Source organism: Taeniopygia guttata, chromosome 3, assembly GCF_048771995.1.
Source record: "Taeniopygia guttata chromosome 3, bTaeGut7.mat, whole genome shotgun sequence".
Taxonomy (NCBI): domain Eukaryota; kingdom Metazoa; phylum Chordata; class Aves; order Passeriformes; family Estrildidae; genus Taeniopygia; species Taeniopygia guttata.
This window is the reverse complement of record NC_133027.1, coordinates 89,961,652-89,987,084: the sequence shown is the minus strand read 5'-3', so window position 1 is coordinate 89,987,084 and position 25,433 is coordinate 89,961,652. Positions and strand designations below refer to the sequence as shown.

General features: G+C 41.6%; 2 protein-coding genes and 1 long non-coding RNA gene across 6 annotated transcripts in view; 1 reads left to right on the top strand and 2 right to left on the bottom strand.

Annotated features, from left to right (window-relative positions):
- Window positions 1-3,176: 3,176 nt before the first annotated feature.
- AHSA2P (activator of HSP90 ATPase homolog 2) lies at window positions 3,177-12,000 on the bottom strand. Of its 2 annotated transcripts, none has more exon segments than NM_001245647.1 (9): window positions 3,177-3,471; window positions 3,712-3,763; window positions 4,509-4,610; window positions 5,356-5,478; window positions 5,681-5,769; window positions 6,993-7,107; window positions 7,721-7,806; window positions 11,439-11,629; window positions 11,712-11,825. In NM_001245647.1, coding segments are annotated over 9 exon segments (1,014 nt in total). In that variant the 5' UTR covers window positions 11,792-11,825; the 3' UTR covers window positions 3,177-3,295.
- On the top strand, window positions 10,509-15,849 carry LOC121469771 (uncharacterized). Its single transcript, XR_005979956.2, has 3 exons — window positions 10,509-11,070; window positions 14,424-14,582; window positions 15,594-15,849. It is a non-coding gene; the product is annotated as an uncharacterized lncRNA (long non-coding RNA).
- The window catches only part of LOC100225817 (protocadherin Fat 4), a 37,986-nt gene continuing 24,741 nt past the window's right edge, over window positions 12,189-25,433 (bottom strand). For 2 of the 3 annotated variants that reach the window (XM_072927386.1, XM_032747517.3), the window contains 17 exons: window positions 24,978-25,146; window positions 23,803-24,011; window positions 22,261-22,440; window positions 21,439-21,658; window positions 20,951-21,087; window positions 20,135-20,278; window positions 18,763-19,007; window positions 18,173-18,282; window positions 17,314-17,448; window positions 17,022-17,158; window positions 16,647-16,844; window positions 16,227-16,321; window positions 15,117-15,272; window positions 14,410-14,607; window positions 13,732-13,854; window positions 13,138-13,348; window positions 12,189-12,683 (listed from right to left, as the gene is read on the bottom strand). In XM_072927386.1, coding sequence (XP_072783487.1) covers window positions 12,486-12,683; window positions 13,138-13,348; window positions 13,732-13,854; window positions 14,410-14,607; window positions 15,117-15,272; window positions 16,227-16,321; window positions 16,647-16,844; window positions 17,022-17,158; window positions 17,314-17,448; window positions 18,173-18,282; window positions 18,763-19,007; window positions 20,135-20,278; window positions 20,951-21,087; window positions 21,439-21,658; window positions 22,261-22,440; window positions 23,803-24,011; window positions 24,978-25,146 — 2,865 coding nt within the window. In that variant the 3' untranslated portion in view covers window positions 12,189-12,485. The other variant, XM_072927387.1, reaches the window with a different exon arrangement.

Here is a 25,433-nt window from a genome sequence, read left to right as displayed (position 1 = left end):
GTTTTGAATGTGAAGTGCTGTCAAAAGACAGGGGAACTTGGCATTTCATTTCCCTTATTTCCCTCTTACACACTTTTTCTCCTGCACCATTTACAGACTTTATTTCTTTTTTCCCTCTGTTCTATCTGGCTGTGCCCCCTCACTTTTTGACAGCTTCTGCAGCCCTAGAATGACTTTTATCATCCCTCCCATTATACTTCCCCCTGTTATTTCTGAGTAATACCAGTTTCCTCTATGTGACCTTTTGGACTGTCAATGCTACTAGTTCTAATATCCGATTAAACTCCATTTTCAGCTTCATTTTCCAGCTGCTCAGCTAATTTGTTTTTCTATTGTCTTCATCTACCTTGGTCTTTTTTCTTCAAAATTCTTTCTTTCCATTTACCCTTCACTGCAGTTTTGCATCACTTGCTTCTCCTCGAGTCTGTGATGCTCTTGCTCCCTCTGAATTTACTGGTTTCAATGTTCTGTAATTAATCTTTAAATTTTACAAATTTATATTCCTGTTTATTTAGCATTTTTATCCTGCATTTACAGACACTGCTGACACTGATAAATGCTTAAGTTGGTATCCTCATTATTCAGACATTAAATAACTATGGTTTTGTTCTCTTTAGGAATAATTTTATTACTTTTTCTGATTAGCTTTCCCCAGGTTGTTACTCCAGTGAACTCATCAACAGCTTCTAGTCAAAACTTCTACAATCAGAATTTTTCTGTCAAGAAAAACAGTGGCCTATGGATCAAAACCTGAGCTGCAGCAGCTGTTGGAACCCATTTGGGTGAGTAGTTTTCTTAATTAATCAGCCTTAACATTGTGCAGTTGGGATGGTGTCTGATCTGCTGCCCCTTGCTGGCTTTAGCAGCTCCTGCAGGATAGGATTGCACCAGAGTTGTGGCCTTCTGGCCTTTGGGATGTTTTTTTAGCTCATTTTTTAATAGACCCAACTATAAACTGTACTTGATGATGATTTCATAAAGGATGCACATATACTGCTCATTAATCATGTCAGGATTACCAGCAATATGCTTACTCTTACTGCTCTTCCCTTACCTCCTAATTTCCCCCTTGAGTATTCCTGCAATTTTTACCAAGAATTTTTTGCAGTTTTTTGAACAGAAGCAAGTAATACCTGCACAAAGGTGTCTTCCTTTTCCAGAGTCTGTTTCCAGGTGTTTGTCCTCTGTCTCCCTCACTTTCCATGTCATTATTTCTTCCATTCTGTTCCCCTTCTCTCGCTTTAAATCAATTTTCTGGTTTGTATTTTTCTGCCTTTAAAAATGTTCCTTTATCCCAGCTTTGAAAGCCCTTTAACCCTAAACCCTTTGATCTTCCACTGGCTTCCTCAGTCTCTTAAAAGCTTTGATTTTCTTCAGGTTTTATCCCACTTCTCATTTATTATTACTTATTTCTACCTCCCATTTAACCCCTTCAAAATTAAGCTTTTAAAATACCTTCTCCATGCACAGGCAGCCTTTCCTATAGCACTTTAAGTGCCGAGATCTGTAAAGAACTTTGGCCATAATCTTACAAACCATGTTTTTCCCATTGTACTATTTTTCTCTTTGCCCTTCTCAGTGAATTTCCATCTAACATTCTTAATTGGGAAGTCCAGGAGAAACTTTAGCATGAGTTTTAGAGGGATATGAAGCTGCTGCTCATTTTCCAGGGGTTTTGGCAGCTGGAGCAGGGACTTGCAACATTGGAAGCACAAGTATGTCCTGTCTTTTTTAACACTACTGATTGGCAATTACTCCATTCCAGTGAGGGCAGGGAAACAGGAAAACCAGGGGATTTCAGTCATGAGCAAAGCACAATTCCCAGAGAACACTGGGGCTGCAGTTTCACTGTTTGAAGAAACTCGGAATTGCATAGAGCCACCTACTCTCAAGGATTAAATCATTGCAATATCTCTTCAACCATCTACCCATAAACCTGCTGAAGCCTGAACTTAGACCTTAATTGCCCTTTGTCAACCCTTACCCTGAATCATTTTTGTATTCAAAACATCAGGCTTGTCTTCCTTGAATGTTGAGGGGGGAAAAAAAAGTAAATTTTGAGCATTCAGAAACAGATGCTAAAATAAAATATTACTCAAGAGGTTGCTCCCTACCTAGCACCTGGACACTTCAAGCAGCAGCAGGCAACACTCCGGGAGTCCTCTGTGCCTCTCCTGTCACTGTGGGGACTTTGTTCTTCTCACTACCACAGACCTCAGTTCAGAGGGATTATTAATAACTGACTGCAAACTTTTCAGGAGAACCTGGCCTGCAGCACGGAGCAGTAGCTCAGTCTCCTTGGGATGATGGAAGCTTTTTGGGTGGCAAGGTTGCCATGTGTTGGCATTCTGTAAAAATAAAATACAGAGGACTTCTAAGAATCTTTAGTGTGGCAGTATCAGTTTATGGAGATAAAGTCATGTTTTTACTGAGCCAAGCACATTTTCCAAAAGCAGCATACCCTGTTGTGGTCAAATTCTTTCAGATTGCATATTTCATTTGTACACTTTATTTATAAAGCATTTGAGAACTAAGTTATCCTTGCTCACTTCAAGATGGTTTAATTAGGAATTACAATTTGTTCCTGTCAAAATTCTCTTTACAGTTGTTCTCTTTGAGGTACAGCATTGCAGAGGGCTGTGAATCATTTCAGTGGAAGGTTTTACAGAACTGCAGAAGGAAAGCACTACTACTGTTTGTTTCTTCCTAAATAAATGTCACACCGAAGTCAAGTAAGGGAGTACAGTGCATGCAGACCTAATAATTACATGACATTGTTAATTATCTTTCCTAAAACTGCAGCTGCAAACAGTCTGCAGTTGAAAGCATCTAGCAAGTATTCCACAAAGGTTGTAAATAATACCCCCTCCCCCCCATTTCTTGAAATGGATCAGCAGTTTTGTAATCCCTTTCAGCTCACCTCTGCTGGGAACTCAGTCTCCTACAGGGATTTAATTTTGCCACTTGATACACTGAATATTAAAGAACTGGAAATGCTTCCTATTGATGGTGTAGCTCACCTACCTCTGAGGGCAGGGCTCACTGCAGCTGAATCATTATCACTCTGAAGTTCCAGGCAAGCAGAACAGAGATCACTGTCCCCAAGTAAAGCTGTTGATATACAGTCTGACTTGCCTCTCATTCCCTAAAAACCCATAAATAGTTCTTAAACTATGTACAGTCTCATAGAAGTGGGTCTTTATTTTTCCCACAAATAAATTATTTTTTTTTTTTAGAAAACCAAATGTTAACAAAGTATAAAAAGTAATGCCCTAACAAAACTACAGTGCTGTTATCATTCCATGTTGTCTTTTGATTGCTGCAGTAAAATATGTATTTCTTCAAAATATTGCTTCTTCCAACATTGTCTTGTACTCTCTTCATGGGAGACAGGAACCCCTTTGCATTCCAGCTCCAGTTCTGACTGAGTCGCCAGGTCCTGGAAGTTCAAGGCCACAGTTGCATAATGTTCTGAGGGAAGAGAACAAGATCCTTCAGTGAAATGCTTTTTAAAGAATGCCACTTGTTGGTGCTCATTCCCTCTCTGCTCTGCCTCTCTGAGCACAGCCTCTTTTCACAGCTCTCTGCACTGGGCTGTTCTCCAAAGGACAGGGACCAAGGCACTGTCCAGCCAAGGCTGCTCCCTGCCAGGATTGGTTCTTCTCCCTGCAAGGGAGCCCTGCAATATCAGAGATCCTTGGAAAAACTCACCATCAGGCCAGCTCCTACACCGCCACTTCAGGACAATTCTTTGGCTTGGAACCTGTGGAAGATAAAAAGGTTCTCCTTGGTAGCACCTGAGAGAATTCCCACTGCAGTTCTCCCTGAAATAGAGGGAGATGAGCAGCATCTTATGGCATACTGGACACATGCATGTAAACAAGAGCAAGACTGGGGTCTGGTTTTTGAAATAAACTGTTTCTATGGAGTGTATTCCACTGTTCTGTTCTTGCTGTGTGAAAAGACCGGGACTCATTGGTTACTGCACATAAAACACTGATTTTCTTGCAGACTTTGAAACAAGGACAAGCCCAGTTTTCCACACTGAAATTTCAAAGTGTGACCGAGTGATTGTGTTATGCAACCCAGCCTGGCCCAGTACACAGGTTGGGCACTCCTGCAGATGAAAATGGTTTTTAGGACATTTCAAAAATGCAGCTGAGCTCTAATTACCAGGGTAACACTTGTCCTGAATAGAACAGAAATCATTTCCCCAGTTAAAAAGGGATAGGGATTTGGGAAATAAAACTTAAAACCTTTCTTCCTCCTCTCAGTTACAAAGGATTGTGCTGGGTTTTCTGCTCCCCATGCAGGTCCTTAGGTGTGGTCAGTCCCTGCTCTTTTGATGAGACACAAACAGCACACAACAAAAGACCAACTATTTGGCTTTGAAATAAAGGAAGTGAAATACTCACTAGAGAAGCTGAAATTAAAATTTATGCTGCTTTTTAGCTCAGAGAAGGAGCCACCCTCCCCTAACGTTTTAAAGTAGAGCAGGAGCTTTTTACCAGTTCTGTGTATTCACCGCTGACACAGCCCTCAAACATCTGGAGTTTGCCTCCTTTCTCTGCTTCAATCACAGCTGGGCATTTGGAGAACTTCTGTACCAACTACAAAAAAGAAAAACACAAAATGCACCATGCTGAGAGACAAGGGAGGGGTGCTGCAGTTGGAAACTCTGATACACCTGGAAGTCTTTAATCACTCATTAGGCTTTTGATTTTATACAGCATTGCTGGGGCTCTGGCAGGGGCCAGTGAGGTGCCACAGGGAGAACGTTAATGCTGAGAAAGTTGCACTGGTAAATACAGACCAGCATTCGCCCTGCCCCAAGCACCTCCACAGATGTAGACACAAGTGGCTGTTCCCAGACTGGGAAATGAGGGAAATGGAGCAGCAGCTTTAGGAAGGTTTGGAAGAGCTGCTAAGAGCTGGGGTTGGAATTTAAAGTACTCCAGTACCAGCCCAGACTCATTTCAAAGACACAAACCCAAAATTAGTGATTCTGTGTTTCATACCCAATAAGCAACAGTATCACCACTTCCAGTAATTAATCTAATTAAGCTGTGGGTAGCAGCAGTGCCATTACTGAGCCCTTCAGGCTCCTCAACAACACCAACATCAAAGAGCAAAGCTTTTGTTAAGGACAGCACAAGGAAGCTGCACCCAAACACCATAACAATGCAGCTTCACTTTGTTACAAGGGAACAACTGGCAAAAAAAGGTCAAAGGCAGCCTAATAAACTCTCATCAAATGGAATTTGTACTTGACACTGTGATGTGTTTATTATTTACACAACTCTTCAGCAGCATCAACAGCCACATTCAGTTAAAATGCCTTGAAGTATCACTTACTTCCTTCTTTGTGAAGATGCTGTAAAGTTCATCAGCTGGAGAGTTGAAGACTTCCCTCATATGTATCCTCACTGTTGGAATTTTTACTCCAACCATATCTAGAGACTGTGATGTAACAGAGTCCTGCAAAGCAAAAAAAAAGTCACAAGAATTAGTGTGAGATCTTGACCATTAGAAGTGCTGGCAGGGCAAGGGGGTTATCACCTGTACATTCTCAAACACAGGGTGTGAATACATGGCAATTGTACACTGTATTTCTGCATTTCCTCAGCAGTATCATTACTCAGGAGTCACTAAATTCAGTGAAAACCTGAAGCCAACATACCTGCACAGTGCTCCCACTTGGTTTTCGCTCCATGGCCAGTTCCTGACCAACAGGAGCTTTTGTTGGCAGGATCATTCCCAAGGTGAACTCTGTAATGAAGAAAAGCACTTTTCAGTGTGAAATTGAGCTTTTCAACCCCCAGACATTCAGACACTCAATGAAGATCACCAAAATCCTAGAGAACAGGTAAAACTGCAGGACATAAAACTCACTTTGGTTTTCCCAGTTTACTCTTATGCTTCCATCAAGAATCAGGAACAAACCTAACAGCCTTCAAAAGGCTTTTCCAAGTTACCTGACCTCAAATCAGAAACATCTGCAGAGCCTTCTGCACAGCAGATGTTCAGATCAAAGAGTCATAATACCCAGAGAAATTCTTCTAAATTTGGCGGAAGACTGGAGTGAAACTCAATACCGAATGGGAGCCATCCCTGTCAGAGGCTGCTGCCCTTTGAGTGTCCAGAGTTAAAGAATCTTTGGATACCCTAAAAATCATACACAGTAATTTCTCAAGCCAAAACTGGTGGATCCAACTTGTGAAAATTACACAGCATTTAACAACAAAAAAAAAAAAAGAGGTAATAATTTAATGAAGTAGTTCACAGTCAGAGAGATACATGGTAACAATTTAACTACAAGCTATAAATGCATCAATTTTTTGAGCATACGTTCCTGATTCTTGGAAACAGCTGTAATTCACAAAATACCACCAGTCAAAAAAAAAAAAAAACATTAAATTTGGCTCACCTTTGATTTAGAAGAACAAGTGAAAATTTATAAACTTAGTAAGTTTAGGATAATAAAACCTTAGAATCTCAAATGATAATGGTAAGCTCAAAGATGAGCACAGAATGAACTTGTAAAGGACAGAAATAAAAACAGCATTTCAGAAATTCTAGAAAATAACTAATTTAATAATTAACACAGTTAATAATTAAATTTAATTTAATAATTAAAACAAAGGGACACAAAAATTAGGCAGCAGTTCAGGCAAGGAAGGCAGTTTTTTAAAATTAGGCAACAAAAAGAAATCCTTATATTGGCCAGCCCTAGTAGGGCTTAGCTGAGCCCTGGCAGGGCCTGTGTGACCCAGCACAGCCTCAGTCACTGCAGAACCTTCTGGACACGACCACTTTTAGAGCAAAAGAGATCCTGAGTGTCAGGACTAACTTAACTCATCTCAGCTGGTGACAATTAAAGATCAAACCAATAGAAACCCAGGGATTTGTCACAATCTCACCAAGCTGTTCAGGAGAGGCAGCTGCACAGGAACACTCCCAAGGTGTTGATTAATTCACCTGGTTCCATTTACCTGTTTTAAGTGCTTTCAGGTAGTCCCTCAGGGCCTCTCTGACTTTGGTGGTTCCTTCAGTTCTCATCAGGTCCTTCAGAACATCACCTTCCCCTTTCTTCTTGCTAACATTTATCTAGAAACAGAAAAAAGACGGCATTTAAGAGACTTCAGACATGAGCCTTTGGGATCTGGCAACAAAGGAGAGCATTTGGGCTTTTTTTACTATGCTCAGAGGACAGGTGCAATTTTAAATTCATGACCTTGGGGTAGCCAAACTTTGCTAAAAATAAGTCTTCTTAAGACATAAATAAATGTAGTATCTCCACTCACTCTTGTTCAAGTATAGCCAAGAGCTGCTTCTCAGCAGAGGCTGAAGGATCTGTGGAAGCCCAGTATGCACCATTATCCAGCCAACACAGAGATTCCTTAAGGTCTTAGGGCTGGGAGTGGTTTGCTGTGTTGGTTTGGAGTTTTTTTTTAAGACTACAAGCAGAGTTCTCAAATTTGCAATTAAAAATTATCACAATCAATAAATAGCAAAGCAAACTGCACATTCCTCATTGGTAAATTTGAGAACAGAGTAAGGCATTATTCCAAATATAATAAACAAAAACATGAAATAAACTGTCCACATGTAATTACCCCACTTAATAACATGATAAATCAAAATATGATGCCTAGATGTTAATTTACTTTATTTAAGAACTATGGACCTATACAGCCATACACCAGTGTTGCACACCTACCTCTGTATCATCTACCTCATTTTCTTCTGACAGGTTAGGAATTTCAACAGATCCCTTATGTTTCTCACCAGACTCTTTCACTGTACCTGTATTAACATAACGAATTCTTAAATGCAGCATTAAAAACTCTTTCCCCCACAACAAGAGTTTTACACTTGGAGCTCATTTGTAGGAAGGTGTTACCTGAAGGGAGTTGCCTCAAGGCTGATTTAGAGGAACTGAACAGCAACTTGAGCCTCTGCTGGGAGCTGTGTTCCCTACCCAGGTGCACTGAGGGATGGACAGGGAACCACCTGCTCCCTGCACTGCTGTCACCTGCAGCTGTCACCTGCTCTGACAGCCTTTACAGCCTGTCCCCAGCACTGCCTGTGCATCTAAGGGTGGGTAAGGGAAAATCATCCCCTTCTCCCCTTAATGTGTCTGCTCTGGATTCAGAAGCTCCCTGACCCTGCCCCTCTTTAATTGTGTGAAAGCTCCCAACATGCAGGCATGTTACCAGGAAAAACACATGTTTATAATGGGGAAAGATACAATTGAGATTTTTAAAAAACAGGAACTTCATGTGTACATTCAGAGCACTTGATCTTACTTTTAACCACCTCGCAGTCACTGCAGAAAGAGTCAGCAAGGACAGGAATTATATGCTCCACTTCTGATCCTTTGGGGCCAAGGCCCACCCCACTGAACTGCCCCGTGCTGCTCTGCCTCAGTTTACACTGGAAAGATTGAATTTAAGGTCTGAGGCTTTTTGTATTACACTGAAGACTCTTCCCCTTTGCCTTGCATTAGTGCTTTGTTATTTAAATTAACTCCCTCATTAGATCATGATAAAATCTCTTCAGAAAACAAGAAGAGAAACAGGCAGATTTGTCAGCTCAGTGTCAGAACACTAGAAATCTAACAAGGTGCTTCATCAGCAAAACTCTCCAATTCCAACTGCCCAGGGCTGAGCACGACTGCACAAGGGGAATTATCAGGAAGGCAGATGCAGAATTTCTGGGGATTCTCACTTTCACAAGAGCCACCTGGATTCCCCTGCTCCTGACCATCCCTCTCATTATTTTAATTACTTCCCTGAGCCCTCATGACAGAAGATCCCAGCGAGGGACTCCAACAAACGCCCAGGTGCCTCCTGACATGGAGGGGAGCGAAGGGCTGTTGGTACCAAAGGGCAAAGATCTCTCCCCACCGCGTCTGAGGCAATGAGGGATTGCACAACACACAAAGTTGTTAATACACACCTACACAGCCACATGCACACAGGGACAGCAGAACTAGACCCTGGAGTCTCCCAGGAGAACCTGTCACTCAGTAAAGCCCTGGGAACTGGTTAATGCCATCCTTGGAACACTCCTGGGCCCACAAAGCCACCTCAGTGTGCTCCTCCCTGCCCTCGTCCAGTACCAGGATCAGTACAGGAAAACCACACAACATGGTCTTTGCAGACAATAAAACCTATCTTTTGGCTGCTTCCCAGAAAGGAAGTGCAGGCATGCAGGACATTTTGGGGAGCAAAACACAAACCTGACTTCAGTCAGCCAATCCTATTAGCAATTTTCGCAACTCGTAAAGTTTCACAGTGACAGTGTCTGTGTCGGGCAGCAAAGTCCAACCAGTGAACAAACAGAGCTGGTGGATCCACATGACACAGGCAGAAAGAACATCGGTGCTGCTCTGCATTTTCACTACCACTGTAATGTAAAAAAAAACTTCACTACCTTTTTATCAATCAAATTATGTTGGAATTGCACTGGAATTCAGTAACAGACCTGAAAATAAATTATTTTTGGTTTTCTGCCAGTCCAGTGTGAAGCACACATCTCAGAAAGATCCAACTATAACACACTGAAATACCTGCTTTAAAAGGACAAACACGTTTTCACAAAGCTTCCACCACAATATGGAATGATCCATTAAAATCCTCATTACATCCTCTAAAAAATGATAGAATAGCCATTTTGCTCAATTTTAGAATCATTAAGTGCACCCAGTTCCTCACTTCTTGTTTCTTTCTTACCTAAATTGCTAAGCACAATGTTTTTCCTACATTGGACTTTCCAAACCAGCTGCAAATCTCAGGATTTTTACAATCTGGCCTTGCATACCCACCTTTTAAGCAAATCTTGAAGTCCTAATTATCCTTGAAGACTTGTAGAACTAATTACAGTTTTTTTAGTTCAATCTGAACTGTCTTCTAATTTAGAGCCCTCAAAACACACAACATGATGGCTATCACCAAAAAAATCATCAGCCTCTGGGGTTTTTTTGTAGCATTTCCTGTGTAGTAGCCAACTCATTTAAAATTAAGCTCTCAAAGCCAGGAATCACTCAGCACAGCAAAGCAGCCAGCAAGTCAGAGCTATCTCTAAACACTGACCGGCACAAACACCTTGTAGAGAAATAGTTTAGAGAGAACTTACATAGAAATACAAACAAAATACTGTCTGCCTGCTTCCAAATTTATACTCTGAAATGAACCACACAAAGCCGAGCTAACCTCTGTTTAAAGCTTAAGGTAATTTTTGCTGAACTTAAAGAAGTCAAAAAACTGATTACAATTATTTTATCTACACTGATTTAAACCGCACAAGACTCTGCTATTTGGCTTGCTCTCTGTTAACATTTACACCACAACTCTAAGTATGGTCTCAGTTTATAACACACTTGGTACATATAAAACTTCCTAAAACAAACAACAGTACTCAGTTTAAAGTCCCCTGTTATTGTGGGTGCAGACTTCAATTCCAGATCTGGTCTGGTCTCAGTAATATTCCAGTCAGGCCAACCTCCACACCCCAGGGCTGAGGAATAGGGACTGTATTTGGGGAAGCACAGTCTGTCACTTGACACTACAATATCCACGGACAATTTCCTGTGCAGGCTCATTCCATCGGCTGCTCCTGCTTCTTACTCCAGTGCAAGGCCACAATCTGCTGTCAGGTTTTAGGCATTTAATAAACAGCAAGAATTCCTTGGCATCACTAAAAGCCAGACTGCAAACAAAGAACCTGCCACGGGACAAGCCCAGCAGAGGGTAACTCCAAGAGCTGGGATTGTAAATGGATATGGCACAACAAAAAAGTGCACGGGCACAGCCCCCAATAACCCAAATAATCAAGAATTATTTCTATTTCCCACTAAGGAGTTTTATCCTCCTGTAATTCGTAATCCTCAATGTACACTACAGTTCGGTTTTGGAAACAGCAATGTGACGTCTCCTAGGTTTTCCTGCTCTCCAGAGGCACGGAGGGGCACACAGCTGTAATTTGGGCACAGTGGAAGGAAATCAGCCCTGCCACTCTGCTGTCAATGCCACCACAATGCAGACATTCATCTTTTTAAAGCTTAAGGTGAGTAACCCCGTGCTGATACACCGGGAATGCAGTGCTAAGGAATATGCGGTGGGAAAAGCCTGGGTGAAGGGGAAAGCCAAGCTCGAGTTTCAAGGTTATTTAAGAATACGCATTTATCCCGTCCAGGCCCACGTGGCTCCCGCAATCGACTCCAGCCCCAAACTCCGAGTCACTGCAGTTCACCGAGACATTCGCGTTTCGCCAGCCCGGAGGGGACAGGTTCCTCTGCAGAGGGATGGCTCCCGACGGCAGCAGGGAGCAGCACGGAGCCCCGGGCTAATGCCATCTCCCCGGCCGGGCCCGGGACATGCTCCCGGGGCCCGGAAATCCTTGCAGAGCCCCTCGCATCCCCCTTCCCCCCGTACCTTTCCAGCTGAGACGCAGGTTCCACTCGTAGAAGAAGATGAGTTTCCCTTTGCGACTGTTGCAGGACGCTTCGCCCTCCACGTGTTTGAGGTCGCCGATCTCGCAGCGCCCGGCCTCACCCTCCACCACCAGTCCCTCCAGCACCTCCTTCAGCTTCCTCTTGGACCAGCTGGTCGCGTCCCGCTCCGTCCTGCCCCGGGAGCGGCGGGGTCAGCGCCGGCCGCCCATTCCCCCCAGCCCTTCCCCGCATCCCGCTCCATCCCGGCTCTCACCAGTGCCAGTTGTTCACGTTGGTGGCGTCCGCCCGCTCCTCCACGATCCAGCGCGGGTCTCCCTGGCCCCACTTGGCCATGGCGCTGCCCCGGCCCCGCCGCGGCGCCGCCCCCGCCGCTCCCCGCCCGCCGCTTCCGCCGGCACCGCCAGAAGGTGCCAGAAACTTCCGCGCCCCGCCGGAGGAGGAGGAGGAGGAGGAGGAAGGCGAGGCCCTGCCCCGCCCTTCCTCCCGGGCGAGGGGCGGAGTAGAGCGGGACGGCGGCGCCGGGAGCCTACGCTCCTGTGCCCGGGAAAAGCTGCTCCTTCGGGGCTGCTCCCGGCTCCGGGGGGAAGGCACCGCCTCGCTGGAAAAGAGGAGAGAGGGGAAAAAAAAAAAAAATGGAGGAAAACAGGAAAATTAGAAAACAGACTCTCGTTTTCAGACACTGCGGAGGACACTTCTGTGCAAAAGAACAAAAGAATTGATGTACACGCTCTGAAGCAATGACAAGGCAGCGCCTCTGGAATCGGGTTTATTGTCTTGCCCATTTGACACGTGCCAGACGAAATTAAATACACAGTGAGCCAGCGCTGCTGCTGGGGAAACAGCCCTGCAGCACAGCCCTACAGCCCTTCCCGCGTATTACTTGTTGTCTTTCTTATCCATCCTTAAAACAGCAGCAGAATTAAAATCTGGATAACATTCCCATATTCTTATTGCTCATTTAATTCTGAGCTGTCCCAATGAGTCTCATTGTGCTTTTTAAAAAATTTTTCTTCATCGGCTGTTCCTATCAGAGAGATAGCTCATCACCAAACTCATTGTCTTCAGACTCATCATCTCCAGACTCATCATCTCCAGGTTCTGTGTCCAAAATCACTGCCACCTCTGAAAATTTTACTCCTTTCAGTTCTTTATCGGGGGCAGGCAATGTGGGATGAGGTGTTAAGGAAAGAGCTGGCTTCTGGTTTGTGTCTGTTGGAAAGGAACCCTGCAAAAAAGCGTAACGTAGGTGAGGCAGAAAGCTACAAATGGTTGAGTGTGGAGGAATTATAAATGGTAGAAATCATAAAACTGTGAGCCTTTTACTGTTCATATCATAATTAAGAGAGTCAGCACTTCCAGATGAAAGTCCTGCTCTTTCTTCTAGGCATGAACAAACAGCCCTTCCTCTTTAAGATTGTTTTATAGAATCATAGAATGGGGTGGAAGGCACCTTAAGACATTGTCCAGCCCCAACTTCCTGCCATGGGCAGGGTCACCTTGCTTGGACCAGGTTGCTCCAAACCCTGTCCAGCCTGGCCTTGAACATTCCCAGGGATTACTTCACAAAATTCTATTTTTTAGTTCCGTCAGATCTGCTTTTTTGATAATTCCTTGAGTTATGTGATGAATAACAATAAAAGACCTTTCACTCCATGCTTTGCAATCAAAATGCTCATTACCTGTTCTGTTGTGGATCTCGCCGTGGGCTGGACCTCCACATTTCTACTTTCAGCAGCTTTTTCAGGTGCTCCATTTTGCTTACTTTCACCCTTGTAATCCAGCAGCACTGTCTCCAGGTAATTGTCTTTTTCAGAGGCCTGAATTTCATCTTTTTCAGCATCATCTCCTCTGGTGCCTTCCAGGTTGTCAAATGACATCATCTCAGTTCTCCTAAGAGAGTTCAGAGAATTCATAGCACCACAGACAAAAATCTCAGCCTCTCTACAACCAAAAGCAGCATGTACACTGATCTCAAAATTAGTGGGATTTTACCCAGGAGAATTAAGGAGCTTCCTGTATCCTGAAGGGTCTTTTCTGCATTAGGATTAACAATTTGCTAAAGAGTAAGTAGGAATTTGCCTTTGATACAAGATTAAAAGGTATTAACTTCCTTCAAGTGTTGAGATTTTTAACTTGTCATTTTAAGAGTCCTTAAAAATGGACTTACAGCCTAGTGGGAGATCCAAGGAAAATCCTATGGTACCAAAATAAACTAGAACCATGGTCTTTATGTGCAGATTTTTATAAATTTGTGGTTGCAGCAGTATACTTACCCATTATTCATGTGCTCGGGTTTCTCTAAGCTTTTCAGATTTCCATTTTTGTCATCTGCCCATGGGTTATCAATGCCCTCCATAATTTCAACTTTCTTAACCAAATCCTGTTTCCCATACTTTCTGAAATTAATACATTAAAATAAAATAATAATAAATTATTTTTGAAGATTGGCTTTACAGTTGTTTTAGAAACAGAAGATTAATTATTTGTGTTATAAGTTTAGTACACAACATTTATTTTCAGTGTTGTTCTGGGGATTAGTTTGGAGTATTTCCTATTTTTCCATAATGGTAGCAGGGTAAATGTTTGCTTCCCTTCTGGAAATTGTTTTCCTCTACCATGTGGCACTGCTGCCATTGCAGTTAAGCAGCAAATTATTTCATCATTTATGGGGTTGGAAAAGACTCATGTGCCCCCTTCACTGTTAAAGTTTTTGCTGCCCACATTTCTCTGTTTCAGAGGTATTTGTTTCTGATTTTGCTGTGTGCCAAACACAAGAAGAAACACCTTTCAGATTTATGTGGTGCATCCAACGTAACAAATCTTGGGTAATGCTGCCTGCAAAAGCCGGTATTTTATCAGACACACATTTTTTAAGTTGATGCTTCATTAAACCCATCAGCTGTGAATGGTGAATGAAGGTGAATGACATTGTTAAGGCGAGCCCTCTGTACCTTTTCCTTTTCAGATCCAGCAGGACGTAGGCCAAGAAGGCGACAACGGTGCCGGCGAGTAGCACCCCGAGCACGATGGTGGCCACGAGCTCTGGGGACGCCGGGGCTGCTGCAGCCTCCCCGACGGCAGCGCTGACAGATGCTGAGAACACCTCCTCCAGCCCCAGCTCAAGGTCTGCCTGCTGCTCCCTCAGTTTTCTGAGGATAGAAGGGGGAAATGTGCATGTGCACCTCACCTTCCTTTTGGCTGCAGGAGTAGTGAAGAAAATACAGAATATCCCTCCCTGATCCGCCAAGACCTTTTCTGAGGATTCGGACTTGTGTCTTTCCTTCAGGAAAAGCTCTGCTTTCCAGCAACCAGCCCTGGTGCTTGTGACCTAAAATATTGCAGAGCTTGGACCCTTGAACTAGATCCACATCACTGAGAGATTACCAAAGTAATGTAAAATACACCTAAAGTGTGGGGTTTTTATCAACATTCTGCCACTCTGAGGTCCATTTATATTTTAATTATATTCTTTCTCTGTCAGCTTTTTTTCTCTTAAACTGACTTTTAAATCTATTTTGCACAATCAAACAGCCTTACTCATGTTTTTGGCAAAGTCTGAAAATTAGCTTTCGGTAAATAGTGAGTCAGCTTTCTGAATTCTAAAATATCCTATCTGCATGAGCTCTGACCCCCAGAAGTCAGACTGTGCCATACAGACCTTTTTACATCTTCTGCAGGTACTTCCTGGTGGGCCTCATCAAAAGCAATGATGTCTACTTGGGTTTCATCAGTGCTGCTCCTTGAATTTCTGTCAGACTCCTTGGAATAAATATTAAGCACGTATACATTCCACCCAAGTTTATCTTCCAGGACCCTGACATCATATGAAGAAAACATTTTTAATTTAACTGAGCAATGACAGATTCTTTTCCTCTGGAAATTAAATAAAGTAGTATTTAATGCAACACTTGGCAGATATTAATTGATACTAATAAAAATACCTTGGCAGATATTTTGATTGAAGCATGTAAAAATGCAGGATTATCATCAGCAGAGGAATTAAGCTATTTGTCCAAAATTGTTGAGTGATTGAGTAGCAGAGGGAAAAAATATCTATAGATTACTATAAACAGTAAAGGTAGGGAGGAAGGAAATTTAGTCTCATAATTCTCATTGTTTTCTCCTCTTCTTCCAGAGATTTCATCCTGGATGGGACCAGTGGCCCACTTAATCCATCATTCTGGTAGCAGTCAGCACAGCTGCTTCCAAGGAAGATTTCCATTTCATTTTTACCAACAAGAACTGGTCCATAATAGCGTCATCACAAACTAATTTTTCCCACCTTCAGAGTGATTTTCCTTCATAAGCACAGGACTCAATCTTTCCAAAGTAAATATATGTTTATGTGTAGCCAAATAAAAGATCTTCCATCTTTGTTAACATGCCCAAAAGGCCCAATTATGGTTTTAATTTAATAGTGCATTTGGTTTGTGGTGTCTGCCCTATGTCTCCATGTTTTTATCCTGCTATCCATGAAAAGGTTAATCCTAGGCTGTTAAAAATGACACAAACATTGAGATGGGAAGAGACCACATGAAATTGCCTAGTCCAATGACCTCTGTGAGATTTGTCAGTTTCAGGCTAAAAACTTACAAGGCAAAAATTGCTAGATTCCTGTGAATTCACTCAAATTATTCTGAGCAATGTCAAATTGAAGGCCTGGTTTTTCCTGAGCACTGGCTGTAGCCTGTCAGACCCCTATCCCAAAGGGACTCTGAATTTATCTTTAGGTATTATACCAGAATAAGCATCACAGTTTCAAAAATACCTTTGTACTTCAACACGCTTTCTTTCCACAGCATTGATCTTCTGACTAAGCACCAGCATCACAATGTTGCTACTGGAGCTGGAATCAACAGTTACCTAATAAAGAATCACAGATAAGATTTTTCTAGAGCATTTGTACCTCTTGTGGATTGATCAAAAAAAACCTCAAACGAACAACAATAACAAAAACCCTCTGATACAAAATAATTGTCCTCCAAAAGTCAGTTTTTGTGCCAACATATTTTTATATGTCAATGAAAATGGCAACCTCTTAATTCTAGTATATAAATACTTATATATATGACAGCCCTTTTGACAGAGTTAAGTAATTTTGTAGTTTTGCCATTACCAAAATTAGCCCTTCTTGTTTACAATTTTGACATGGAAGTAAATCAGGATTATACATAAAAATCTTCCTTACGTTGACTGTTGTCCAGGCTGTGAGTCTTCTTGTGCCTTGGTCGGCAGCTTGGACTTCCAGATAAAATGTTCCAGCTTTTCCTGCTACAGAAACTGTGAAAATCTGCCCTGTGTTTTCATTGATGTCAAATTCACTGGTTTGACCTCTCACTAAGCTGTACAGCAGACGTCCATTGTCTCCTGAGTCTGGATCTGTGGCCTGGGTTTAAAAAAAGTGACTTGTGACACTCAGCCTGTGGCTTTTGGGCTGCACGTTGTTCTTCAAGCAGCAAACTCAGCTCTCAGGGGCAGATTTAAAGCTCCTTTAATGCAGTGGAAGAAACCCAGCTCTATACCAGGGTTTCTGTCCTTGTGAAGAGCACAGGAAATACTCTACCTGGACTGTAATGACAGGGTATTTGTAGGGCACAGAGCTGGGAATGCGGGCAGAGTAAGAATGGCTGGAGAACACGGGTTCTTCGTTCACATCCTGCACGGAGATTGTCAGCATGGCCGCGTTCTCAGCAAACAGGCCTGGGAACAGCACGAGGGAACAACCTGGACCATCAGCTTTTCGCCTTTCACATCAAACTTTACAAGTTAAAGAGAATCACAACTCCTCTATGGATTGCAAATAAAAACCATGTGTCCACTGCTCCCCTGGAATGTCATTCAAAGCAAGAAGTTACCTGAACGCTGGAATTCTGCAGCAGAGGAGACTCTTTTGTTTGCTTGAATTAAAATCACATACTGAGAAACTTCCTCATAGTCCAAATTAACTGCTGTTCTCAGCTCACCACTTTCAGGATCCAGTCTAAAGTGACCTGAAAGGACAAACACATACTTCTGCTGTGACAGATGCCATTTCACTTGTACCCTCCTAGCTCTGCGTCTTAGCTGCCCTTGGGATGTTTCCATGACTCCTCTGCTCTGAACAATGTGAAATTCAACACTTCCACTGGCCAGGAAGCAAAGGCATCATCACAGCTGGGCTCCTACCCCGCACCAAACAGCCCTTAAACATGCAAAGGAAAAGTGAATATTAAAAAGAATTTCACATGATTTCACAAATAAGGAGAATTGCAGCTCCTTCTTGCACAATCCATTTTTTATGCATTTCCAACTTTTCTCTCAGTTTCTATGTACTTCCTTTGTTGTGGGCCAAATGGAACCTGGGCACAGCTGCAAGAGGGCAGATGCCTTAACATAAATGCAAGGAAATTATGGACTGAAAGCAATCGGCAGGGAGGAAGCTGCTTGTTAACAACACTTTCTATTTTGGCTCCCCAGTCTCTAAATTATCCTTATGTTATCGTTTAAGGTTAAAAGAAGCCATTTCTTAGCAAGTTACCACCCTTCCTAGAGCCAAAGGTCAACTAAGTCAATGCTGAAAAGCCCTGAAAAAAATTATCTGTGTACTCCTGTTTTAAAAAAAAGTTCTATTCATGCTCTCTCTTTCCTCATTTATGCACAGCAGCACCTGCCATGCAAAAGACAGGTTATGATGTTCTCCTGGCTATTTTAACTCATAAGGGGGCTGGTACTCACCTCTTTCATTGCCAGATACAACAGTGTAATCAATCGGTTTTCCTGAAGTTTCAACCACAGCAAAATCATAAATTAAATAATCCACTCCGGTGTTTTCCAAAACAGAAATGCTGATGCAGGAAATAAATGACAAATCATAATGTAGAATTTGTCAACAGCGGTTGCCCAGGCAGGCTTTAAAATTTAACTCCTTATAAGAGAGTTCTCTGTGGAAAATCTTGCCCCCTTCCCCCAGTTGTTTGCCAGATCTGCCCAACTTTCAGAGTGCAGTGCAAACCGTGGTTTTCCAGCCAGATTTTGGGTCATCCTTGAGTAAAACCTAAAGAAAAATGTTTTATAGTGTTCAAGAGAAAAGGGACAAAGAGTCTGGCTTATAAAAGTCGCAAGTATAGAAATAAAAAGTAATGCCTCAACTCACATTCACAGAACCCCAAGTGTAGCAGAATTTCCTATGTTTTGCTTAAAAACAACCCCAAAACTGATGTCCTTTCTTCTGCATGGAAAAATATGAAAGTGACCTTCAGCTTTGCTGTGTTTTGCACCACCTGGTGAACACATCCCAGTTATTTAACTCAGTATGAAAGCCTTACCTGATCTCGCTTTTGTTGAGGCGAGGAACGAATGGACGGTTGTCAAACACACTCAGAGTAACCACAGCAGTGCCATTTAAAGGAGGAGAACCTTTGTCCTTTGCCATCACTGTTAAATGCATCTCTCCAGATCTAGACAGGTTTCCAGTTGTAATTATCTTCCCCTCACTCAAATCCTCTATCAGGAAGAACGGGCTCACAGTGGGATCCGGGAGGATGTAATAATCAATGAGGCCATTTTGTCCCTGCCATGAAAGGAACACAATTTCATGGAACTGGAAGTATGTTTGGAAGGGCAGGACAAACACTGAAACAAGAGATCAAAAAAACATCTAAATGTCTCCAGTGAAATTATTTTGAAAATAGTGATTTTTTTTTTTTTTTAAGAATGAAAGCTATGGTGGGACACGTACAAATTAAAAAAAAAAAAAAAAAAAAAAACCAAAACACAAAAGAAGAAAATACACAATACATTGGTCATTTACAGTGTAAAAACATGGCAAAAAGTCTCTAATGAAAATAAGTTAGATGTGTAGAGGGGGACAGTCTGAGTAGTGAGGGTGGTACAGGGAGGACAAATGCCAGTCTGCACAGCTGAATGAGGATTTTCATTGGGGTCTCAAATGCAGATCTCCTACAGTTCAGCAGTTTTCAGAGTCAATTTCACTTTTTACACAAAATCATTGAAAAGGCTGATTTAAAAAGGGCTGTTAGATGATTTGCAGCAATGTACCACAGCTGCAGCTATTCCAACCAAAATTATGCGTGAAGAAATAGGAAGGCACCTGCTACACCTATTTTGTTGTCACTTGGAGATGTTTAATCTTGTAAATGTTATAATTACTAGTGATGTTGTCATGGTGATGTGGTTGACTACTGGATATCCCTGCCAGTGCCTGGATCCTATTTGATGGGTGTAGCACAGATATACCAAACAAAATTACATTTAAAAATGGGGACAGAGAGTCAGCTGGGGTGCCACACTTCAGAGGAGTTTGGCAAGCAGACATTTCCCTGCTCAAAGCAGCTATATGATGTTTAGTTTTTACAGATTCTTCTACCTCAAAAGTTCAAATAACTGCAGAGACACTAAATTGCTTCAGTCCTTGTATACTTCTGAAGCACTGATGCATGCAGCTTCTGTGTAGTAAAGGGAAAAATTAAAGGAAATACAGCTGAGGAAACATGCCCAGTGCTAGGGGGTATATCAGTGTCAAGGCAGAGCCAGCAAAACTCCTAATTTCCAGTTCTCAGAGCTGGTAGTTAAGCCGGATTCACTTTCTGCTACGTGTGGTGCTGCATGCCTGGAGAATGGAGCGGGATGTGCTTGTGCTGCAGCCCAGAGCAGGCTCAGGGTCACAGGAGGAATCACCTGGTCACGGTCAGTGGCGCTCACGGTGAGGACAGGAGCACCCACGGGATTCACCATGTTTATGGAAGCAGAATAGGAGCTCTGGACAAACACCGGGGCATTATCATTCACATCAATCACTGCAACACTGACATGGGTGGCTGCCTAGAAAACAAAATGGTGCCATGCATCTCAGAGTATTTAGAAACTCTTCTTTAGCATTGTTTCTTCCTTACTTGCACATGCAACAGGAATTATAAACCAGGCAATGAAAATGCTGCAGTAAAATATTGTCTGGGTTTAATTGTGTGAATTCAGCATCAGAGATCACTACAGGAGTTTAACAGGAGAGGCAAGAATTTCAATTCTTGAAAGGTGTCTGAATGAGTAAGAACAGGATACGTTTAGGAGACCAGCCTGGCCTCCATGCAGTTAAGGAAACCACACATGTTCTGACTCTGTGAAAGAAGTGTCTAATGACTTTTCAAATAAAAGAAATACAGCAGAATTAGAACAATCTGCTGAAAATACTACTTTTCCCACAAAAAATCATTACATCACTTACAATTCTAACAGCAGGAGACAAACTCCAGTTCCCCAGTACAGGTCAGTCAGCAAACAATTCAGGGTCGAAGCCTACCATGCATAATTTTGAAGTATTTCACATAATTAAAGTATACTACTATTCAATGTGGTTAAAGGTAGTAGAACTCTGACTCTAAACACAATGAGGTGACTCATTTATTCTACACAATAAATGGCTGGGATAGGTCTCCCTCCCAGCAGTTCAAAATCCACTCTGAAGTGTTGCTGTTCATTACAGTAATGGTCTCTTACCTGGTAGAAAGGGGCTGATTTATTGTTGATTGCAGTCACTGTAAGGTTGTATTTATTCATGGTTTCATAGTCTGGAGAGTTCCTTATTTTAATGATGCCCTGTATTTGATCTATTTCAAATACATTTTCTCCCTCACCTGAGACACATTTAAACAAGCATCATCAATTAATACATCTTAGCAACACGTAATTAACTACACTCTTAAATTATACATTTACTTGTGCCCTGAACTCATCAAAATAATTTTTAAAGTAGTATATGGATAATGCAGAAGAAGAGCAGAAATATTTTGAGTGGATGAGCATTTGAAACGTGAGCCAAGGTTTGAAAATTGTATGAGCATGAATTATTAACATTCCAAACCAGGTGAAAGTGAATGTTTTTGGCTTTGGTGGAAAGAGACTAGGAAACACCATGGGTAATACTAATTATTCTCATAATTGTATAGACAACAAAGTGCCAGTGCAGTGGCAGAATTGCTTGTTACCTGTGAGGTTATACAGAACAAAGGCATTGTCTCCTGTGTCTCTGTCTGATGCTGTGATTTTTCCAACTATGAATCCCACAGGCACATTTTCATGGACACTGAAGTCAGGCACTGGATCAAACACAGGTGGCCAGTCATTAATATCAGTGATCTTTATCACAACTGTGCAGTAACCCCTCTTCTTCTCAGGGATTCCATCATCTTCAGCATACACCACAACCTGTAAGTTAAACAGTTCTTGGTAGTGAGAAGTCATACAAAGAGGTTCTTGCATAAGGATTAAAAAAATCCTGCTGAATTTAAGATTTTGAAATGTTCTTAGAAATGTAAAGTCCAGCTCTGAATTCACCTCAAAATGATTATTGAAAACTTAAGGAATATTTGGGTAAATAAAGAAGTCTTTCTATGTAGAACCAACAAATTCACCAATATTTTTGCTTGAAGCAAAATAAGTCCATAAAAAAAATATCCAGCAGCAGTAACAACAAAAAGAAGATTAACTGAGAATCATATCTGCAAGATCTCAGTGAAGCACATGTTCAAGCAACAGACAGTGCTGAATACATGAGCTGTCATTGTGAAATTAGTTATTCATGTGCTGAAGTGTTTTCAGGACAGGTGAACAATGAGCCGTGCTTGAATTTCATTCTAGTCAAAAGGCAGTGGCTTGTTTTAATAATGCCTCATACCTTGAGATGCTCCTGTTCTAAACCAGCACAGAAAATGGTCAAGCATTATCAAGCTAAACAAAAGCACAAGTGTCACCTGTTTTGCAAGAGAAAGAATTCTGAATAAAGAAGATTTTAAAAATCTAAAGCAAACCTGATACTCTGTGGGTTCCTCTTCATAATCAAAGGGGGCAGTGGAGTAAAGGATTCCAGTGGTTTCATTTATCCTGAATTTCAGCCTATGTCCATTGAGAATGCCATATGTCAGGAAACCATTTCTGCCTGTGTCATTGTCTTGAGCTTTCAGCTGCACAATCTGAGTTGCAGGGGAATGCTGTGGAGGAATAAAGATTGAAGCTCTCAGGAACTGCTTTGCTGAAATTGCTTGAATTATGTAAAAGTAACAGGTATTGCATCTACTTACTGTAGTATAGACATTTTAAATCAAAATTATACAACTTGTTCAGCACAGTAATAGAGTCTCTTGCTTTCTATAATTTACAGAAAAACTGTTTTCCTCCCTCCATGTCTCTACCTATAGCTGCAATTTTCAGAAAGAAATATTATTTCAAACAGCCCAAATGTTAACCTCAAGTATCTGACTTGCTGTTATTTCTGTTTAACAGCCTCTTCTATGAAACTCAATGTGTGTTCTCAACTCCAAAATCACATTTCTTTCTGAACACTATTTGGCTAATAATTATCAAAATAAATAATTTTTCTGCTTTAACAATGTTATTTGCACCAAGATTGACAGAAGGTTTCAGTGTTTCACTTGCAGGGCCATTTGAGACCTGATCTGAAGTCATGTGATCCAACACGGCATGCAACAACTCCCACTGTGTAAACATTTCACATGGAAATGAATTTTTTTAAGGTTGGAAGTGTGAGTCTAGTTCTTCTCCATTAAACTCACTGAGAACATTAAAATTATATGTTGAACCTATATTTAATTCAGTCATAGAAATTGACTAGACTAAATCTGTTGTGGCTGCTAAAGACAATATGTGTGCATCAGCTAGGGATCTCAAAGGCAAGGTATGTGCTCTAGAAAACATTAACATGAGCAATGTGCTTCTTTAAAAAAAAAAAAAAAAAAAAGGCAACCAGCATATTAAAGTGTGAAAAGTGTTGCTTAAAAACTGAAGAGTGAAATGTTGAGCAAGATGCTTTTGCATATTTAAATGCTGTGGCTTCTTCTATAGAGAACCACAGTGTCTGAAAATCTCAGTGAAATCTGGCTTGTTCTCTGCTGCTGATCACTTATACCAACAAAATCACAACAGATTGTATGTGAGCAAGAGGAGAAATATTGTTAAATTAGAGACTTTGCCCTGTTACTTCCCGGTATGAAGCACCTTTACAAAAGGCTGAGTAAGAGCCTATGGGGTGCCCAGCACATCCAATAGATTTCAAATGCACCTAAATAGTCTCTATGTAAAATATTCAAAGTGGAGTGGTTTCCTTCATGGAGCTGCCTATTAGAAAATATTCACTTTTCCTTCAATATGTCCGCACTTCTAGATCATTCTTGTTGTGCATTGGGATTGAAATAAACCTCACAACACCATGCAGTAGGACAGAACAGGAAGTCTGCCCAGTTTCAGAAGGTTTACTTGCATACTCAACAAAACATTATTATTATTATTATTATTATTATTATTTTTGTGATTCAGTTTGGATGACATTATCTTACCTCTGGCAGTCTCTCTTCTAGTAGAGAAGATGGGAAAACTGGTGGGAAATTGTTTTCATCAATGACTTCCACCTTCACTTCCACTTCATTAAATATGACAGCATTAGATGAGTCTGTTGCTCGCACCTTGAAATTTACTGGAAAATCTTCCAGTTCTAGATTCTTACGTGTTCTTACAATACCACTGGATGAATGGATAATGAAATAGCCTGTTTAAAAAAAAACAAAAACAAACAAAAAAACAAACAAAAATAAAACACACAACAAAAACAAACAAAAAACAAAACAAAACAAAAAAGCCCAGAAATTATTCTGGTTATTATTTCATTAGTTGAAACTGAAGATATGAATCCTCCAGGGAAAATTACACATTATTTATATTAATATTGTGTGTAACAGTATTCTTTAAAGAACAAAATTAAATTCAATGCTTTTACAAGGCTGACAAGAATGTCAGATATATCCAGGGCAGTAATTAACAAAAATAAATAATTCAGAAGATCAGATGAGAACCAAAAGGGAGAAAATTCAATCCACCACTCTCCATCAGGTATTTACATTCCTCTGAAACAGTCAGAGGTTATTTGTCCGTCTTTCAGTTAGAAGTTTTTAATATTTCCTAACAAGTCCTGTTCTAAATGAAGATGAGGAATTTTGCAACTACCTTCAAGATCACAACTTCATACAAAACACTTTACAAAACTAAAGTACAAATTGGCTGTTTGATGACAGATTAAAATCAGCTCTATATTTAGGAAAAAACCATGTGACAAAGCACTGATGCACTTGACCACATGCAAACTCACTCTAGTCACTCACATTTGTAGGAAAACACTGTTGAGTTTGTTTTTCTACTAGAAGTTTTTGTGCTATTAGTTATTTTTTGTCCAGCCAGAGTAACTTTATGCCTGACCAGGTACAGTCTGATCTTCCTGTGGCAGACACAGCACATAGCTGGTGAAGCCAGCCCTGGATCAAGTGCCTTGGGCTGCTCTGACAGAAATTCAATCACATGCTCACACCTGATCCACCTCAAACTGGTGCAGTGGCTTCATTCCCATCCAGGGAAATGAAGGCGTTAATGGCTGTGGAACTGAGGTAAGAGCAGAAGGCAGGAGAGAAGAAACAATCCCAACACTCCATGCTCTTCCCGTTATCCCACACCCAGGGCTCACCCTTCTCATCTCCAGAGGCGATGCTGTAGTACACAGGGAGCTTGTACAAGGCTCTAACCTCAACAACAAACGTATCTGTGGGGCTCTTCTCTGACAGAGGGGCAGGGTGATAGGCTTCTTCCAGGAACACTGGGAAGGACACATCCATGGGAGCAATTATGACTGACACCTGCAGAGAAAAAGGGGTGATGTTTGCGGCTTTAGCAAAACCTTTCCTACTGAGGTGTGAGACAGCACAAGTCCAGGCCCTGGCCAGTAAGGAGAAGCCTGGGATTGCTGTGTGCTCTGTTTGACATTGCCCTGAAGGCAGCAAATATTGGGGGGAAACACCAGAAGCCTCATCAGTTTAGGTTCACCTTGGTGCTTTGCTAAATAGAGTTCCAGTTCCAGTTCCTCACATACCGCACATTTCAAAGGACTTGTCCAACTAAGCAGCTGTCAGAGATGCACTCATCT